A 21,371-nucleotide genomic window follows, 5' to 3' on the forward strand; every position below is an offset into this window, starting at 1 on the left:
GGGCAGCAAAGCTGGTGAAAGGGCTGGAAGGCATGTTCTATGAGAAGCAGCTAAGGACTTTAAGCTTGTCTAATTTGGAGAAAAGGATGCTGAGGGGCAAACTCATTGCTCTCTACAGCTTTCTGAGGAGGGGAAGTGGAGAGGGAGGTGCTGAGCTCTTCTCCGTGGGATCCAGTGATAGGATGTGTGGGAATGGTTACAAGCTGTGCCGGGGGAGGTTTAGACTGGACATTAGGAAGCATTTCTTTACCGAGAGGGTTGTTGAACACTGGAACAGGCTTCCTAGAGAGGTGGTCGGTGCCCCAAGCCTGTCAGTGTTGAAGAGGCATTTGGACAACGCCCTTAATGACATATTTTAACTTTTAGTCAGCCCTGAATTGGTCAGGCAGTTGGACTAGATGATCGTTGTAGGTCCCTTCCAACTGAAGCAGTCTGTTCTGTTCTACTTCTATTCTATTCCATTTTTTTCTCTCCCATGATGATGGATGTAGTCAGATCATTAGCAGGGAGACACCTTGATCATTCAAGAGCGCACCTACACCTGGGATTAGCATTCACAAAGTGTCTGGATTAGCCATGTAAATAAAATTGAATAAACCAAGCCTCCCAAGACAGGATCAGGAAGGTGTGTAGCTGTCGTCATACCTCTCCTCTTGGCCTGCCGTTCAAGGAGACCATTCAGGAGACCTAACACAGCAGCAGCTGGCAGGCTAGTCCCCCTTCTGATGCTGGCCTGAGATTTACCGCCCATTCTTTCCACATAATTAACAACCAGTGAAACCTCAATAACTGCAAACAGAGGCTATTTAAATGCCTCAAATCCCCAGAGGAATCCCGTGTGTTTTACCTCACCTCACTCCTCACAGTGAGGTTTTGAAATGTTCTGGCACAAGCAGGATTAAAGACTTTCCTTCCGGGTTTTGGGCATTCTTCACAATAATTACTTGAAATTACCCAGAGCCGCAGGAACTGGGGGACAATTGGCAGTTAATAGCACGGCACTGTGTCGGGGAGTGAGATTTCCTTCTGTGGGATTCCCGGGAGGAAGGCTCCGGCCAGCCGGCTGCCCCGTGCTGCAGCTCCCGGAGGTGGAAGGCAAGCAGAGGAGAGGTAACACACAGCAGGACGGGCACAAGGCTCACCTCCGGGTAACTCACAGGAGGCATTAGCGAGAGGAGGGCAAATGCCAGCACGTGAATCTCACAGTTATGATCTCCAGTAAAGCTAGGTACTCCCACTTAACTGGAGAAAGAGAAACATCACCAAGGAAGAAAAAAAACAACCCCAAAAACATTTAGGAAAGGCGATGTATTTTATTGAAAAAAAAATTACATTTCACTTATACACCATGAAAATACTGAGTTGTGTGTTATTTTCATAAGAAGAGGTTAAGACTTTCACAAGAAAATCACGTTCTTTATTACAGCGTTACTCCACGAGATGAGGCTCTGGTGGCATCTGCACTGGCGTTTTCACTAAACAGTAGAGCAGGACTAAATGTGCTTTGGGCAAAAACCCTAAATATTGGCCTCTTCCAGATGCTACTCCCCGTTGAAGGCATGGCACACATTTGGTCAATATTGAATTATTTCTGAATTAGAGACAAATCTCAAATTTTCTCTACTCGCTTAGATCTTAGGCAAATTCATGTCTATCCCTCCCCTCCATTTTTAACAATCTTGATTTGTATTTCCCATTCAGCCAGCTAAAAGCATGTTAAAATGGCATATAGGCTGTCACCCTCACATCTTCCAGAAAGAAAACAATACTGAAAGGGACACATTGCACTAACAATCACCAACAGCAAATGACATCATTGGATGGTGCTAAATTCTCCAGTGTTTCCTTCCACCATAGCATCTCCAGCAACAAGCCCTACAGTTTTCTTCCCTAGCAAGGCATGTATCCACATACAGCGCATATTAGGCACATGAATACACGTGCTGTACTAAATGCAGGCCACAGGACTGGGGTACCTGTCCGCGGGTGGTATCCCAACGCCATTTGTCACAAGGCGTGTCACAAGGCGTATCACAAGAAGCTTGCTGTGCTCCAAACCAGCTGTGACAGGCTGCATCACATCACTTGGCAAGGCATCTTCTGAAAATCCCTTATGAACTAGAGACCTTTGGTGTGGTAAGATTTAAAATCTGTAAGCAAAAATAAATACTAATGCCACTTAAATTCCCAAGTAACTTCCCTTAATTATTTACTTACTTATTTATGCAATTGCTTCCCTACTTAAAGGGGATGGGAAGGAAAAAAGCCAGACCTGGACAATTCTGACACCATTCAACTGCTGTGAAAGCAGAAATGAAACTTTCTCCACCTGGATCTTCCAACTATGCTCCCCAGGTAGATAACTGCTTTATTCTTGGCTATTTTCTACTCTGCTAGGCACAAGTATCACACAGATCATTGAGGAATCAAACAAAATCTTTTAGTACTATAATGTTTTTGCGATACAGGGGATGGGCTGGATCAAGAACACCAAACTCGGATTACTAAATCTGCACCTTTTCTATCAAGTACTTAGCTGACAAAGACTTTTCTTTACCACTAACAGTACAGCTTTGCAATCAGGTTCTGCTCACACAGCATCTCACTGCCAGGAAAAGAGGCAACCCCATTCTCCCCCATGTTGTCCAGCTGCACCTTCCCAACCCCTCCCTAGCAGCGGCACAAGCGCTTAGCTGTTTCCAGGATGAGAAGGTTAAGGGAACTAAAGATGAAAACTTCAGGGGTTTTGGCTGGATAAATTCCCCATTGGTTTCAGCTCCTTCACTTCACTCATTACGGGGACAGGAAAGTACCAGGGCCAGCACAAGTGGTGGGAGAGGAAGGTTAGGGCACAGTTTTATGGTGTAGCTGAGCTGGATAAGTTAGATCTATCACAGCAGCTGATAATTCTCTACCTTTCTTTTCTAAAGAACAAAAGCCTAGCCTAAATCATCTGAATAATTCACTTTTAGAGTCTCTTGTTCTCCATGGCCTATAGATGAAGTCTAGGGAAATGACATGGCTAAACTAGGTTCCTAGAACAGGGAGGAGAATGAATACTCTGCCCCCTTACACTGCAGCCAGGAAACCAGTGTGCTGTTCATCACACGCTTTAAAGTGCATACAGAGTTGTGCTAAACCAGAGCTTTGGTACGGCACTTCAAAATGAACAGCCCAACAGCTTCACACAGACCTCATCTCCCACTTGCTCAGAATAACTCCTCTGCGTTTCCCCCAAGGCTGGGTGCAGGCAAAACAGTCACTTTGCCACCACCACAGGTATATTGCACCCACAGATTCCGAGGGGAGGAAAAGCCAGGCACAGCGAAGCATGCAAAACATAGCCGTTCCCTTCCGTCGCCTCTCCTCAACAATGCATTATCAATCTCGGTGATATTTTTCTTGCTAACTCAGCAAAGCAGAAGTACTTCTCTTTTAACATATCCAGAACTCAGGAACTCTTGAGAAGAAAACTTCTGATAAATTCTCCTCTACTTTTTGCAGTAGTGATTTATTCAGAAGTGTGGTGAGGATGTTGCCATGTTTCTTAAAAGAGACATAATAAACGATGCTCAGTTTTTCCAGATCACCAACTGTTGCAGTAGGAGCACAACATTCAGCAGAGGGCCATACTCCGCGACCTCATTCATGTTGCAGACCCTTGCACTTTCTAGAGAGCCCCCAAATGACAACCCCAAAATAAATATATACATATATATGGACGGCTGTGGTTTAGCCCTGGTCTCCCAGCCATAAGAAACAAAGACTCAAGTAAGTATAGCAAGATGAAAAAATCGCACTCCGATTTTCAAACATGCTAACAGCTTGCCTTTTGACTGAATGGGATTTTGTTGGTAACTCAACTCTTCTGAAAGCTAATATATTTATGAATTTAAATTCAGATCACCCTACTAAAATTCTTCACATTATTACAACTGACAAACTCCAGGGAAAAAATCTTTACTTCCTCCCATTTAGCCTACTCATCTCTCTGTTGCACACATTGAGCACAAGCTATGAAGTTAGCTCAGCCACATTCATAAAATGTTCAAAAATGTGAACGAGCTAGTTTTGTTCCAGTCTCTTGGCTTGTCCATTTATATGTTGCTATTAAGCACTTGTAAGATCCCCCAGTCTTATTTAATTAAATAAACAAATCCCTCACCTATTTTTAACCTGCCCTAGATGTATTTGATACTTTATTCCAATGCAAAATCTAAATTTCAGGCTTATGCCAAAACTTACCTGATTTTATAATGGATAAGGTAGCAATATTTAGGGTTTTCTTTTTAAACAATGGTATCTACCATCCTATTGCCTCTCTCTACAATCAAGCGTACAAGCCTTACTGCAGAAAGAATACAACTCATAACCGCCAACCAGAAAAATACACAAACACTACAAAAGCCTACATTTTCAGTAGAAATTAAATCATTTGCTACTACACAGAACTTCACTGTTTTTCTGACATAAGAGTCATTGAATTACTACACACACCTCAAGGACAATCATTAAGATGTGTAAACATATAACAGGTCCACCTAGTCAGTACAAAGCACCACACAAACTTTAAGTACATAGAAAGTTTGCTCATAAATATTTATTTGTTTAACAATTCAGCACTAAAAAAATATTACTTAAAAAGGCATCTTTTATTAAGTTATTCTGTTTGTCCAGGGCTGGTGGGGTTGTACTATCCCTACTATATTACAGCCACCTGACTGTCTTTCCAAACCATTTTACTTTTCTGGAAGAAAAGCCTATGTGTGGCTGGGACCCAAAGCTTCAGCACAATCTATAAAAATATAATTCTTTAAGACCTTCTGCTCACATCCTGAAGGCCTACACAGCCAGCCCCCAAATTCTGTTTCCCACCCCACCACATTGCAAATAAAGCTTCAACACACACACACACACACACACACACAGAGTACATATATTACACTCTTCTACGCACAGATTTTTCTAAATAGCAATGCAACCACAAGGGCAATAGGTAAGGAGTACATATGATTTCAGCGGTAACATATGGCACAGCCTTCTCATATTGCTGGTTTTCTCTATCTGAATAATGTGCTGCCTTATTCACTTCTTTGCAAATTGTGGATTTATTACTGTTATTTGCACTGTGGAGGCACTAAGTCAGGAACGCATGCTTATTTAGGAGCATACTTGGGAACATCCCATTTGCCTTGAGGTCCATTGCTGCTGGTGCAGTAAAAGCACCAAGCTGGTGGCTGGTGGCGCTGGGACTGTCACCTGGCACTGAGTTTCCTGGTGAAGCAGACAGGATCTCCCTAGGCTGTTGAAAACCAAACCGCATTCTTTCCTTCTGGAAAATGTGAGAACTAGCTTGGGCTCTCCTGAAAAATCATGCTGACAATAGCAGCTCCCTTGCATTCTGCATTCAACACCCTTGGCCAGGTGCTTAGGGCACACTTCTCCAGTTTCTGACTGAACCTCATGGATTTACCTTAAATCTGCTCCTGCATGCATGTATAAACTCGCTGTTTTCCTCATTTATTTAAAAGAGGAGAGCTATTTTCAGGGTTGTGACTGAACATCTCAAAGCTTAGTTTCCATGGCTGATATGCATCTTTAATGGATATGTTTTAGAAAGCTACAAAACTGTTCAGCAGTAGGCTCTCACTTACCAGAAGCAAATGTCTTCCATGAAGAACAGCTCTCTGAATAATCTTATCCTGTGATTCTAACAGGAGTTGAATGACTAGCCAATGAGCCAATAAGGCTGCAATGGGATGTAGAAGAAGGGGTTGTGCTTCCATTTATGAAGAAATATTTTGGTTTCAGAGTGACCAAAATTTATAACACTTATATCAGCTTCTAAAAGTACTCTTTAAATGGGCAAGGACCTTTACTCAGGAGAGGTGGTTTTGTTTAGTATAAACATAAGCCAAACTTCTCCAGTGGGCATCAGCATAATGACATAGCACCTTCTCCAATAACCAGTGCTCTCATTAAACTGGATACCTGCTCTCTTCCTCTTGCAAAATACTCCCATAGAAGAGACACTGTAGAGTGCTGACAGAAGCACTTGTTCTGACACGCAGGAACAACTGCTTCCTTCTATATAGTCTTGTATGCTCTAACCTACGCAGTAAGATAAAAATTCTGTGAAGGGGAGTGCAGCTAAATGCTGCGCAAGAAACAGACCTCAAAATGAGCTGTGGTTCTTATTCCAAGCCCCTCTTCTCACCTTGTATGCAGGAACAAAGAGCACAACACAGGGAGGTCCTACACATGCAAGTAAGACGCATACAAGAGCAGTGGTGCAGAATGCCAACAGTTGTCTTCCCATGAAACTTCTTTAAAGAAAAAATAAAATATTAAGACAACAAGGATGTTACTCACTTCCATATACCTACTATCTTACAATGAGATGATTACAGTGCACAAATGTGCACTCTTTCTTTTAACTGCCCTTTCTCTATACTAGGATATAACTAAGGAAACCTTTAATTACATCCACTTTATTCAGCAAGACTATCAAACTGTTCTTGTTCTGTTTAATTCTGAAATGTTTAACATATTCAAAAATAGGATCTAACAATTTGTGTGTGCATGGTATATTAAATGTAGATGCTTTTATTACAATCTTCCTTGCCACATATTTTAAAATGAATCAATACAATCACCGTAACAGTCTCAGACAACAAATTAACACCAATCAAGACACAGTTAAGATACTCAAAAAAGGTAGTATGAGTAGCTAGAAACCTTGGTCCTCTGATTCTTTTGTATAACACATTGATTATAGATTTCTCCTGCTTATGATAAAAAATCAGCAAACAAACATTAATGTTAACAATTCATACTGCAGATTTCTTAAATGTTTATATAGAGTATGAATAGCATTGATCTTAGCACGTCTTTATGCATGTCTCCCAAAGAGGTACATGTCAATTTTAAGCATTTAGAGACTAATCCGGGCCCAGAATAGAGTAGATAATTTCTAAAAAACTTTTGGTCTCTCCTGCACCACAGCTCCACAAATGAGTGCACCTGCAGTAATCAAAATGGCTGACCACATACACTGGAAAGTTCATTCCAGAAAAAAGGGATCCAGCAGAAATTACTTCTAGTAAGTGAAAAGAACGAACAGTGCAGAAGTCGACTGGACACAAACACAAAGGATTCACCATTCCCATGCGTACATACACTTCACCATTAGAAGCGTCCTTTGCTGCTAACTTCACACATACACATGGGCATACGTGTGGCAATGAAGTCAGCAGTCCCTAAGTGGTGAATGCTGGACTGGTGGGTTACAGACACCTTGCATGCTGTTAGGACGGTCATGGAAGATTATCCATTAGTTATTGACTCCACTCTCTGGGCTAAAGTGCTTGTTCTTCTGTAATCGATTGGGACCTAAACTAGTTTAGACTAACCATTTTTCTTTACCTAAGGATCTGCAAGTGCATCAGACAACCCTGATAAGTCTCCTCCAAGCCCTTAAATAAGTAGTGAGCAGCTGTCTAATACAGAGACACTTTCCAGCTGCACCAGAAAGACAGTAAGAACTCAGAAACAGATACAGACTATTATATGCAAGAGGAGAGGAGGGAGTAAAAGATTGGACAGAACTGTGCTGAGTCTTTGAATTTTGTTCTGCAAACATTATGAAAAAGTGCTGTGTAACTGAACAAACAAAAAAGCATCCAAGTATTAAGTGTGTATACCTTGACATTTAAAAATACCTGTTAGCCTGTTGTGACTACAAAACATTAGCTACAGAATATATTTACAGATAATTTCTGATGTTTGTTCCTGGCAAGAGATGTTAAGCCCAATTCTTCACTGAAGACATAAACCTGACCTAATTTAGATCAGGTCAGTAGGAGTTTAAAACAGGTATCACATGAGCAACTCCCTGGGGACTTAAGCAGAAGCAGCTAGCAGCCCATTGCTACAGAATCTAGCTACTGCAAAATATGAACTTTTGCAAATTGAGCACATTAGTATCATCATGCCTTTTTTTTTTTTTTTTTAACATGGGTATGTCACATTCTATGGAAGCTGTGAATTACTGAACTGATCCATTCTTTGAAGCAGTGGGAAAAGATGATCACACCTGAAAGGTATAAGCTGCTCCAACAAATATATCGCTTTCTTTTTTATGGTAAGATCATGGTTCATTATGGTTTACACATAAAACCTTGTTTGCAAGATAGCTTTAAGTTTCCTAAATTCCAAGCTGCTTTATTTCAGAAAGACCAGCCCTTGCCTTTCACTCAATTCCCTTGTGAAAACAACAAAAAAATTGTGCTGTATAACACTTACTAAAAGGACTGTTCTGTAGTACATGCTTACAACAGGTAGGGTTTCTTTGACAGCAAATTTTGACTGTTACTGCTGCTTAAAAAAAGTTTAAAAGGTCAATTTTGAGCTTCTCTCTCCTGTTGGTCCTCTGATGTGAAGAATTGAAGAACCTCAATTTTGCACTGCACTAGTGCAGTGATGGCCACCATATGGCTCTCAATTTGGCCCCACGCAGCTCCCAAGCCAGGCCATGTTACGTGACTGGCAATGAAGCCAGGGCTGGTGCAGGGGGTGCTGGGCAATCCACAGCCCTGGCTATAGGAGACAGTGTACCAGAAGCCAGTTCCAGACCCAGCTAAGATCTGTGCTGGAGCCATGGGACCGTAGAAATCAAATGTCATTTACTGCATGTGAACTGCTCCTGGGATTCATCTAGTTCTTGGCAATCTGAGGGAACCAGTAGAGGTCTCAAAGCTCGGCCACCTGAAGATTTTTGTATGTGACCCATAGCAGCTCATAGAATCACACTTCTGTTTGGAATATAGCATGTAACGCTGCTTTAATCAACGCTAGAAACAGTTAAAATACTTTTGTGTTCAACTGTTGAAATGCATCACCAGCTACAGTATTTAAGTATTTTTGCTGAAAGCAACTATCTCAAAAAAGGCAATTGTATTTCTGGCACAACTACCCAAGCAAAAAGCAGCTTACCTAAAAGAGGGGCAAATTATTAAAACTGAGCTATTTCCTAGCCTGTCTGGAAGTTTGTGTCTCAGGAAGAAAAAAATATTTGCATCAATTTAAAAATACAGCACTGCCAGGAAAGGCAATTCATTGTATTTCACAGAATCACAGAATGGTTGAGGTTGGAAGGGATCTCTGGAGATTGTCTAGTCCAACCCCACTCCACAAGCAGGGTCAAATACAGCAGGTTGCTCAAGGCCATGTTCAGTCAGGTTTTGAGTATCTCCAGGGATGGAGACTCCACAACCTCTCTAAGCAATCTGTGCCAGTGTTTGATCACCCTCACAGTGAATTAAGTTTTTTTAATGTTTAAATGGAATTTCCTATATTTCAATTTGTGCCCATTGCTTGTTATCCCTTCGTTGGGCACCACTGAGAGGAGTCTGGCTCCTTCTTCACTGCTTCCCATCAGGTATTGATACACATTGTTAAGATAGTTCTTGTCTTTTTACATGTTGGATATCAGCCATGAGCTCATCTCTGTTACTGACTGCTAATTTTAGCAACTCTTCACATCACCAAAATTATTATTGCTAGAAAGTTATTTCATGGCAGTGGTTAGTAAAAACTGTGGCAGTAGAGTCACATTTTGTAGGTCATTTCTGGTTTGGTTTTTTTTTTTTCCCCCTTGACATTCTCAAGTCATATGAATTTTTTTTTTCCATTTTTAATGCCAAATGCATGAGAGGAAATAAAATTATTATTAGTTGTTGAGAGTGAAAGCCTGAGGTTTGCCTGTTACATTTACTGAAAAACATGTTCATCTCTTAAATTTCATTTGCTTCAGAGATACTGAAAATGAGGGATTTCAGAAATGTATTAATTATGAAATCTTACTCTACGAAAAAAATCTATTCAGCTAAAAATTCACTTCAAGGATAAATTACTCTTCTATTAGGTGAACCCAATTAACTTTTACAATGGCAGAAAATCCACAAAAATGGTGGGATAAGTGAAGACTTCAGTGGCCAAAGCAATCTCCAAACCAGCTCTCCTCGGGACTCCCAAGCTATGCAAGTGACACTATCAGTTAGGCAGGTGTGATGAGGAAGATGCAGGAAAGGTATCTGGGAGATACCCAAGACTGAGTTTCCTGGGCATACTCAGGTAATCAAGAAAAACTCAGCCCTTTCCTCTAATGCAAATTTGCTTCATGTCACTGCAAGTAGAAATGCAATTTTAATCTCCCTATGCTGTCTGACACAAATAAAGCTCATCAACTTAATTTGGATTTAACAACAGACTAGACCTCACCTTAGGAGAAGCAAGAACCTCAGTACCATACAGAAATCACATGGAAGTACGAGTGGTCAGTACCTGTCAGCATATCTGCCCTACTGGTATAATATGTAGCTGTGACGTATAGAATGCTGAAATTATTAAGAAACCCATTTTGAAGCCTTATGAAGCAGAATTCTGAAATAAAGATGCATTAATATGAATGCATTTCTGTCATCTCTAATCAGCATAGGCTGCAGAGACTTACATTATGAACAAATTAATTTTGTATGTTTCACTGCGTTTGGCAAACATACGTAACTTACTAAACCTTACTAAACTAAAAAAAATTACTTTTACCACATTGCTTCATTGGTAAGCTGCCAATAGTGCTCACTATTGTTAAGTGGAAGTGCCCTACATAGTTTGTAAATACATCCACCCATGAAGAACAAACTAGGGTAGCCAGCTTTCAGGGTAAGAGCTGCTTTCTCCTTTGTACTTACAGGATGTTTGTCCTTAGTTAAAAACTAAACAAAGAATCAGCCTGGCCTCAGAGGTAGAACTACAAATTTCTAATCAGTGCTACTGAATAAAGTTATTATCTTATTAATGAAGATGTTTCTCGAGCAGCTTTTGGAAGAAAATCATGGGGGCACCTACAGACATTAGAAATAAGCAGCCAGTACCTGCAAAAAATGAAGCTGTGCAGCTGTTCATAGGAAAGAAACAAGAGCAGTTATCAGTAACATGAATGACACCTCAAGGTCACTTCAGAGAATTTATATGCCAAACATCTTCAAAGTATTCCCACACACAACCAGAACTTTGTGTGTAGTTTTAACCCTGCTTAGTTTCATAGCAGCTGAGATACTGAATACCAGAGTAGGTAACCAGATATCTCCAGGAAAAGGGAGCATGGAGCCAGCTCCATTGGCACTAGATGCCATCTTGAAATATATTTTCCAGTCAGTCAAGCATTCCATTAGCAAATTCACATCTAAAGTCTTTGGCAAGGCAGGAACATTGTACTCTCTTGCCCTGGGTAATTACACAGACTAACTGAATTGGACAGCCATTTTGATACCTGGTAATATGCTTCAATACACACTAACTGTTTTGTTTTTAAAACTGAGCAAGGCCAGCACATATGTTTGAGAGTGGGTATCTGCCTATGCTGGGCACTATTTCATGAAAGTCAGGTTTCTGTCACAGATCTAAGGCAAATATTACAATTTACAGGAAAGAAATGAGGACATCAATACATTGTGCGTTACTGGAGACATACAGCCTTTATAACACGGTGGCTTTCACTATGATGTCTGGGTTTTCTATGTCCTTTTTGCTTTGGACCATTCTCAGTTCCAGCTGGGCTGAGTTTGGTTTGTTTCCTTCTCCAGCTTGTGCTAAAAAGATGACATCAGAATGTCATTAAAAACAGCAGTATAAAAAGAAACATGTTACATTGTTCTGTTACCCCACCATTTTTTCTATGCTCCTCCCCTCCCCTATCTCCCTTACTAACCCCCCTTACTACCCTGATAAAAGCTTCCAAGGTGGAAGATCCAGGTCAGCACTGTGATTTCTTACCACCCCCTTCTACACCTCTCTCCAGGAAAGAAATACAGCTCTGCTGTTATTAGAAAGTGACACAGAAATGCTCCGAGAACCCACAGATCCCATCTGGATCTCCTTAGGAACTGAAAGACATGGGAACTCCAAGGGGACAGAAGCTGAAACAAAAATTTCTCCTCACATGCCCAACACAGCAAACAGACAGTTTATTATTAGTTGATAAACCCCTCTCAATACTAAACACATGCACTCAAAGGGAAAGTGATGGAGCTACACTTAAAACAGAAGGTCTCTTGCACGTCAAACTCGGCAGTTCCTCAATTTCTTCCACCCCTCTTTTGCAAAGCAGTAAAGCACAGTCAGCATGACTGTAGTGCCGCTACAAGCTGAACAGTGACATCTTCAGTCGGGTGTTGTCAAAAATAGGCTTGGAGGACACAGTAAGGAACATGCACTGACAAGACTACCAAGCTCTCATTCTGTAAATTCTCTGGCTGCTTCTGCACGGAGGGCTCCCTTCAGTCAGAAAACCAGAAAGCTCTTTGAATGTTTCTTCTGATGCAAATCCAGACAGAACAAGGGAACAAGGTTTGAATGAATTACCTTTTGCACTCTTAATGGTCCTTTGCAGAACATGTTGCATGGCTGAGACAGTCTTTTCACATGCCACCTGCATTAACATAATATATTCAGGTTTTAGTAAAATTTCAGCTGCCTAGTTTAATATTATTTCAAAAACGCTGCTATTAATAGGCAAACGTGACTGAGATGCAAACAGGATGACAACTATGTAACATAGAGTTTGGGAAAAAAACACTTTAGACTCTCTTAATTCTCCCAAAACAGATATTAGAAACCATACACCCATATCAATGACTCTGTGTGCTTAAGGTAAAGAAATAGAAAAATAGATCTGATAAATGATTTTCAGTGCTTATTATGAAGTGAGGGTAAAAAATATAATTACAAACATGCATGCAGTCTCTCTCTCTCTAGAGAGAACAACTTATTTGGCAAAACTACAAAAAGCATGTAACTGAAATGTGACCGCCCGAAATTGTACAAGCTAAAATGTTTTGGCAAAAAGGAAATTCTGCTTTTTATCCTCTGAGGTGAAGAAAAAAAGCCAAACCAGATGAGAGTCTTTAAATAATGTCATAGATTAAAAGTAATAAAAAAAAAGAAACATAGTCTAAACTTGCAGTGAGATGCGTAACTTCTCCCACACCTTCAAATTGTTTGGATGCTTATGTGTCCATGCCAAAAGCATAGCAGCAAACAAGTCTCCTGTTCCAACAAAGACAGCATCCACCTTAGGAGACTCCATTCGAATTCTTTGTGTCATCTTGGTACCATCTGCTTTAGCTACAACACAGACAGACAGTTAAGTAACAGATCCAGCAATTAATACAATAGCATTTACTATAATTTAAAGGTGATCACCAGATTTGAATTTCTTTGTTGTTTGGAATGTAAAGATGCTAAGGAGCATTGTAAACTTTGTACCAGCTCTTTTAAAAGGTGCAACCTTTCAAAACTTTGCCAAGTTGGGATAGCATTTACAACTTATATACTGTACATACTTCACTTAAGAGGGAGCAGGTAGCTAGCACCTTCATTTTCATAAGGATTCAGAGCGACCTATTTTCATTTAGACAGCAGCAGCAGCAGCTTGCTCAGGAAACCACATATTTACGGAGACTGCTGAATCCTAGATGGGGCATCCCAAACCATAATTTACAGTATCTCTGGGTTGTATGAAGGCACAAGAGCAGCTGTAGACAACAGCAGAGAATATCTGATCCATGTGCTATATTGTAATCACCATTGGAATGACCAGACATTCCAGACCTGGCATGTAGCAAGTGCTAAGACCCACTGACTGATTCTTAGCGGAATCCGTTTTGAATATCAAGACTTTTTCAGTCTCTCAGCAGTCCAGAATGTGATGCCCACGTTTAGATCCCTTAGATGAACAAGAAAAAGAGATCATATACCATGCCACATAACTATGCCCTTCTCAGGTAAAAACATCCTGCAACAGTCCAAACACACAGTGAATCTTGGTGATGGTATAGAAGGGGATATAAAGAAGCAGCAGAACCTATCGGGGAGGAACAATCTGCTAACAGGACAGTGTAACTTTTCATAAGAGCATTCAAAACATTCAAAGTTCCTGTTTTATACCGCTACTATTTGTCAGGGCCGCTACTAGGGGCTTTAACAGCCCTGATCAACCTCACCTAGGACATCCTCCACCCATGCACCCTCTGCCCACTTGCCCAGGAGCTGCACGGAAGCTCAGGCCTGGGTGCAAGCATCCTTGCCTGAGCTATGTTGTAGGTGTACTTGTGTACAGCCCTGCTGTCCCGACTTACTCATTAGATTTTCCAGATTAATCTCCGACCTGGCTTGTCTCTCCTTTCTCTGATGATCACTGGACTGCCAATGGGACCTGTCCGCCATCACCACTCGTTCTGCTCACCTTATTCAGATACTGTGGGCCTGTGCCCTGTTGGTGAGGGCAGTGCTCTGCCTGTGTTATGATCATGCTCAGCTCTCAGCTTGTCCTCCCTCATGGAGCAGCCCCATTCTTACTGCTCTCTGATATTACTGTAAGAGAAGTTCACTTAAGGATCTAAGCTCCTTCCATGCACTACAGATGCGTTTGATGAACCTACTTATTAAAAAAGTAACTGAAAGCACAGGACAGGTTAAAGCACAGTTTAATGACAGAGTTCATGACTTACTTTTTCTGTGGCTTCCCAGAGCAATTAGGTAGTCGTTTCCTAGAGGTGCCTGTAGATCTGAGCTTGTGATCACCACAGTCTCTGGTCCCATGGCATGGAGCATATCCATTACCTTTCCATGTGCAAAAAGACAGGAATCAGTGACTGCAATGTGTGTTGATTAAACTTTGCATCATTCATAGTACTGAGGATTTTTGACAAGCACCTTATTTTGGCATCTTTTGTAAAGAGAAAAAGCAGTTTCTACTCAAAGAGTTCACTTGAATTAGGGGAATTAATTTGAAATAGGGGAGTCAAAACATCCGTATTTAAATGTACACACCTGTTAAAATATATAAGCATCTCTGTATTATCTTTGGATGCTCCTCTGAAAATAACACTCTGTATCAGCTGTGATCAGAATTTTTGTCTGCATCATGTTTTCAGAACATACTATCAAAAGAATAAGAGAACAAATATACAGACACATGCACCTGAGCTGGCATCTTGAAACACTTGCTAGAAAGCCAATAACTCCAGGTCATGAAGTCTTGTTTAGCTACTACTTTAAGAGTTAGCAAAAATTAAGAGTTAAAGAGCTAAATGAGATGTACAACTGTGTCTGTCTCAATCTTCTTTTCTCATTCTGTTTCAAACCCCAAATTACACCTGTAAATTATGCACCTTTGCAGGTGTATTTCCACCGTGTGTTCCTCACTTAAACTCATTAATACTCTACTTCTGACATCACAATTGGTTGCTACAGAAGTGATTTTGATTTCACAGAAGGAAGAATGACTTCAATAATGAGTTTAGCATAAAACACAGATAAAATATTAATTCTCCCAGAAGAGTTTAACTAAAAATCCTCTCAGGCTAGCTATGACTCATGAGCAGCTGAATGATAAGGATTTATTTCTGCTATTTTTTAATTCTCTATTGCTTTTCTTTCTTGTCTAAGCCTCCAAGTTTCTTCAACTGTCAGACCTCTTTGCACAGACATTGGTTTGGTTTTAAAGAAGCCGTAAATCCACCATATGCTGACATAATCAACCTGTGAAGTAACATTAAACTCAATTTCACTTCTTAGTCACAATTCACCAAGAACCTAATCACCAGTATTTCTAGTTGTAGGACTTAGCCCCTTCCCCATTAATATTACATCATACTTAATTTTATGTTAAAAGTCTATACTGTCGTCACTAGTCTTGCTAAAGAAATGAATGGAAACATGTCACCATGGAAATCGATGCCAGAATTCCTATGACCTCCAAAGGGGACAAATTCCAGCATGAATTATTACTCAGAAGGATAGACCTATATATGACATGCAGCTGGGGAGACAGATTAAAATATAATATCCTGCAAGAAACTATTTTAAAAGTGTTTCCATTCCTAAGTATAATTCTGGCTCTTTAGATTTTTTAAAACCCATCACATGAATGAGACAGTCAGAAAACTAACTTCTAAAACTGTTTAGCACATGCAATTCATGTTTGCAGCTGAAATATGCAAACCTAAACCTAATGGCTGCTCAGCTAATAGTGTTGTTCTCAAGGCTGTGGTTCCACTGGTGACGATGAGAACAGAAGAACTGTAGCAGCTAGTGGCATGAAGCACAGTTCATCACCCTCACCCAGCACAGTGGGGTAATGTAAAACTGGGGTGGGGGGCGGAAATTAAAAGAACTGAGATCTTTGGAGCTGCTTCCTGCCACGAAGAGATGGTAATCAGCCCATGTTGCATGACGTTGCTGGAGTAAAAAGAACAACAAACATTTGGGATGACAGACCCCGGCTACTCTCCAGGGTGCCACTGCAGCTGCTGTTTGTTTAAAAGATTTTGTGTTCCTTTGAAGTTCAAAACCAAACTGGAAGAAGTAACATCAGTCCATTATGAAAGCACTTGACTAGTCAACAAAACAAAGACACGAATAAAACCATATTCCTATTTTGTCCTTCATCGCTAAGACCTGTAGCTTTTCGTTTTCTTCAGTTTGTGTAAAAGGATAAATCCTTACACCTCAATGCAGTGTATTTGTGGACCACCCATCATCTCTGTATGGTGATGACAGCAGCTATCAAAGCTGTGGATTTGTCTGTCTTTCACCAGGAAGTACCCGAAGGCCATCACTCCCAGTCTGGTTTCTCATCTACGCAATCTACCCTTTTGCAACCCAGGTCTCATCCCCTTTGAGTCAATTTAAGGAAGAGAAACAGAGCACCAGCAAGCACGGTCAGGAAGAGATTCAGAGTGTATTCAGTCAATCCTCGTAAGAGTTTGCTAGTAGCTCTCTTCCTTGCAAACAGTCTGTATGGAGGAACGTGAAACGGCTGTTCTAACACTCAGCATTGCTGTTGCACGACTCATATGTGGACAGCAGAGGGAGCGACTCATGCAGGTTTCTAATGCACAGGGTCACCCGGGGTTTTCACCCCAGCCAGTGCATTTCCACAGCGCTGACAGCGTGCGGTTACTTGCCACGTGTGCTGCTGCTACCCTTCTTACACTGCAAGAAAACGAGCTCACACTCACTACCACTGTAATGCCTTCATCTGTAGTTCTTCCGGGAAGTTTCTTCAGAAGCCTGACACTAGAACAGAAATGTTTTGCGCCTGGAGTGCACAAGCTTTAATGATAAACGGAGAGAAAGGACAGAGGCCAAAGTGACGTCAAAGTTTAAGCAAATGGCAAACTTCAGCATTGCAGGCAGGAATTCAGAAAGAGATCTTACACATCCTACTCCTTGCCTACTTACCTCTAAAGCGTCTTTTTCTGTGTGAATCTTCCTGCCCGTGAGTAACCTGAGAATGAAAAAGAAATCTTAAAAGAGCACAAGCTCTCCAGGCAATGACTGCTTTGTTTACTCTTTGAAAGGAAGAAAGCTTGGACTGCACCATACAGGCCTAAATGGTTTGTAGCTACGTCATCTGCTGTACCAGACCACTGTGTTTAAAAGTTAAGTGCACAGATACACAGTACTGCTGAAGCGGACTCACACCAGTCCTAACCTGCCTCCTGTAGAGATCCCTGTATCATAAAATTCCCTCACAACTGTCTTCTCGCGACCTTCCATGTAGGTGCTCCCTCCCCTTAGGGAGACAGCCTGTGGTGTATCACAACAGATTACCTCCTGACCAAAGAGTTACAGCTATGTAGATAGGACGGGCAGGAGGCATTTAAATTCTTAACTCCTATGAGATGTTGCCATGGTGGTATTTCTGAATCTAATTTTGGGGGTTTGATTCAAGCTATTTCAGTTTTGATATTCTGACATATAATAAAAATTTTCCTAGGAATGGGTAAGGACGGGGAAGGGAAGAAATGTATTTTTTTAACCTGCCCTAGATACAGGCCTCTGGAGGTAACAAAAAGTAATCGTGAAAATGAGAGACCGGAGAAAAGAAGAGAAATCTTTTTCCTCATGTAACTCCCAGATTTTTTTATTGGTTTCAATATGGAACAGTTGGAGATTTGCTGAAAAGCACCACTTGAAAGTAACAGCTAAAAACCAAAACCCAACACATACATACCTATGGCACTGTATTGAGACAAATAAAACAACAGGTATCAGCCTTCCCTGATTCTATCCCCAAGTTTATTTGGCTATAAAAGGAGTACTTACTCAGCTTCAAACTGGTTAGGAGTAATTATATCAGCAACAGGTACGACTTTGTCCCTGTAGACTGGGAGGAGATCCTTGGGCACATACTAGGGGAGAAGAAACAGTATCAAATGTTGTCAGCAGCATCTGAGATGTGGGACTGCAACTCTCCTTCCCTCAACTACCACTCATGCTGTCACTGAGTAACCTGACAGCTCCCAGTGCACTGCTATGCAGCAGTAGCTAACATGGCAGTGCATCCTCCAGCTGGTGACAGTACAACCAACAGCCCTTCTTTCACTGGAGGCGATAGGAAGCACCGCTAAGCAGACACGCCTAAACTGGCAGCATTAAAAGGAAATGGTGCCTGGAGGAAGAACTTTCGGGTTCCCTCTCACCAAGGTGACACAGCAGCATGAAGAAATACAGTGTCCCAACATGGGGAACCCTTTCTCATGTCCCTACCTCCAAAAGAAACTACTTTGTTGTTGTACCGACAGTACAGAGGCCCTTTGCTGTGGCAGCATGTGCCCACATTGATTGTGTTGCATTGTGGGATTTAGGAACAAGTAACATCCATGCTATGTGTTATTTTGCCTCCTCCTTTCAGTGCTGTATTTCTAGGGTGTGCTGTACATCAGTATGTGTGAATGGGAATCAGATTTGTAATTTGTTCAGTACAACTTAATCTATAAAGCAGTTTCAATAAGGACATTAAAAATACTTCGCTTGCATTGCACCAAAGTCTAACAAAACACTAGCATACTTCACTGTGTGCAGAATCAGCTCTTCCAGTAATGAGGGCCAATGCTCCCCTTTCTGCCTGTCTTTTCCATCTCTACCGCATCTTCATTAGCTAAATGCAGCCCATCAGCAAAGGGATATTGGTTGTCTAAGCAGGTGACATACACTGAGACGTAACAGGAGCCCACCAACCTGCATGCTCTTCAGGCTCAAAGCTGAAAAGCATCAGCTGTTTTGGCATACACTGGAGCTCAGCTAGGCGTTCGGGTTAGATGGGTACAGGGGTCACCTCACCTTCCCGAGTCCTGCTGTAACTCAATTTAACAAAACCTTTATTAAAAGTTCATTGTTTACTAGTAGCTGATATTCTTTGGCAGAACCCCATTTGCTAAATCAGGACTAATATTCCCTTTTGTCCATGTTTTATTTTCTCTGTTAGTCTCAGAAGCTACTCAGGGCAGGGTACTGAGCTCACTCATGCAGCCATGGTGAAGCAACAGTGTCACAGGGACTCTGCCTTTAGACAGAAATACAAGACTAGGTCATGTCTAAACCAAGGCATTTTAAATAATGATTTTATTACTTTTCTTGGCAGGAAGGAGTTGGTGGTTTGCATGTTAAATATTCTCCTCTTCTTCCATCTACCTTATCTTCCACCCAAAAGTCACAGGTAGGCCCATGGTTTTGACTTCTCCCAAGAGCTAATGTTTTGCAAGGTGACTCTACAGCTGCTAGATCTCTGCCTTGTTAGAAAAAGCCAAGGACAATAAATATTGCAATAGACATAAAATGAAAGAATAGAACACAAAAGCAATGGCAAATTTATTACTAAGTGCTACTTCATGTGATGTTTTATGAGCAGGTAAACTGTAAAAAGGTACAAGGACAAAGAGGAATTCATAGTGCATGACTAGCTAAGGCAGAAGAAAACATAAAATACCATTATTGCTGATGTCTTCCCACACTGCATTTTTACTGAAATTATTTGCTAGTTTTGATCAAAAAGGAATGTTTGTCAGTATGCAGTCTGGTATTGGCACACAGAACCTTTCTGTCACTGATCACAGCCCAATGCCTAACAGCTGTTGGATCTCACACGAAATAAGTCATCTTCGTTTAGGTTCAAGTGGTATGTCAATTCACATGATCACTGACAATGCCAGCCAGGCTACCAGCCAAAATAGAGCTCTTGAAAGAAGATGAGGGAACTCCAGTGAGACAAGGAGGAGGAGCAGGGGGATATCTTCCTGCGGACAGGGTCTGTATTCCACCTGTTGTCTCAGCAGAGAGTTAGAAATAATCCCAGGGCTATGCAGCCACCATTCTTCCCAGATACTAAACTCATTCAAATACAGGAAATTAAAGTACAAACTTACTTGATGCTGGGATCCAAAGCCACGCTTAGCTAAAGTAGCTTAGTTTTGGTGTTTAAAAATTAATAAATCTTTAGACATCCTTATATAGCAAATATTCACTATACAGAGAATCCAAACAGATAAGCACTAACCATGGAGCCTTCTCCATTCCATTTGTCACCCATCACTGGATCGCATACTGGAACAGAATAAATCTAGCTTTAGAAATGGGGTACGGTTATAGAGACCCTGGTGGGAGGGAAAAGTTTTAGATAACAGTAGTGGCTATGTAACAGCACTGAGCACCTGATAGCTTATATACTCTCACAGCTCTTGCAGCACATTCAACCTGAAATTTATAACTGGTAGCTGCCAATTCTGAAAGAGTAGGCCATGTGTCTTAAACAATTGTCAGAGGGTTGTAGTCACCCTCTCCTACCTGCTTCCATGTTGTTATGTCTGAAGGTGATGAGGATGAGAGGGTCTGACCACGGGGAGTAAAGGGGCTTTTGTTCTGGAAAACGCAGAGAACCCTCCCCTTCACTCCCCAATCCAAAACTCTGAAATAGTAGTATGGTGGGGAAGAAACATGGGAGAAGCTAATAGCTGTGAAGAGTCCTATTTTTACTGTAACGTAAAAAGATACATGCCAAACGTACACACTAAAATGCTGTGTGTACACATAAAAAGAATTGTGAGTATTATAATGAAACAAGAAGGAAATCCATGCCGAAGTACATAAACTCATACTTGGTGTAATAATATTAGCACACATTTTGCACAGGTTCTGAATCATCAGGATTATTAACAACATATTCCAAGCACCTTCAGTTTCAAAGTGAGGATGGAAACAGCCTAGCCTTGTACTTTAAAAAGGAACACTGTTCATTGTATTAAAAGAGCTTTTAGCAGATAAAAAAGAAATACAAACCCAAAGGTATCAAATCAGTGTCCAACCAGTATTTAAGGAGGTTTCTATGAGTAAAAAAGAGGGTAATTTGTTTCACATTTTAAAGTCTTTTCCTTACATTATTATCTATTTATTAAATATAAAGGATCTTAGAAACTTAGCTGTGTTCTCACCATCTGACCACTTCCTTCCTGTTCTACACAGCTAGA

General features: G+C 41.0%; 1 protein-coding gene across 1 annotated transcript in view; it reads right to left on the reverse strand.

Annotated features, from left to right (window-relative positions):
• Positions 1 to 6,586: 6,586 nt before the first annotated feature.
• Positions 6,587 to 21,371, reverse strand: part of PDXK (pyridoxal kinase) — a 50,343-nt gene continuing 35,558 nt past the window's right edge. Inside the window, exons 5-11 of the mRNA XM_052794048.1 lie at positions 20,405 to 20,451; positions 18,175 to 18,260; positions 17,308 to 17,353; positions 14,571 to 14,682; positions 13,049 to 13,185; positions 12,424 to 12,490; positions 6,587 to 11,651 (exon numbers count right to left, since the gene is read on the reverse strand). Coding sequence (XP_052650008.1) covers positions 11,539 to 11,651; positions 12,424 to 12,490; positions 13,049 to 13,185; positions 14,571 to 14,682; positions 17,308 to 17,353; positions 18,175 to 18,260; positions 20,405 to 20,451 — 608 coding nt within the window. The 3' untranslated portion in view covers positions 6,587 to 11,538. The remainder of the gene's footprint in view (positions 11,652 to 12,423; positions 12,491 to 13,048; positions 13,186 to 14,570; positions 14,683 to 17,307; positions 17,354 to 18,174; positions 18,261 to 20,404; positions 20,452 to 21,371) is intronic.

This window comes from Harpia harpyja, chromosome 8, assembly GCF_026419915.1.
Source record: "Harpia harpyja isolate bHarHar1 chromosome 8, bHarHar1 primary haplotype, whole genome shotgun sequence".
Lineage (NCBI taxonomy): Eukaryota > Metazoa > Chordata > Aves > Accipitriformes > Accipitridae > Harpia > Harpia harpyja.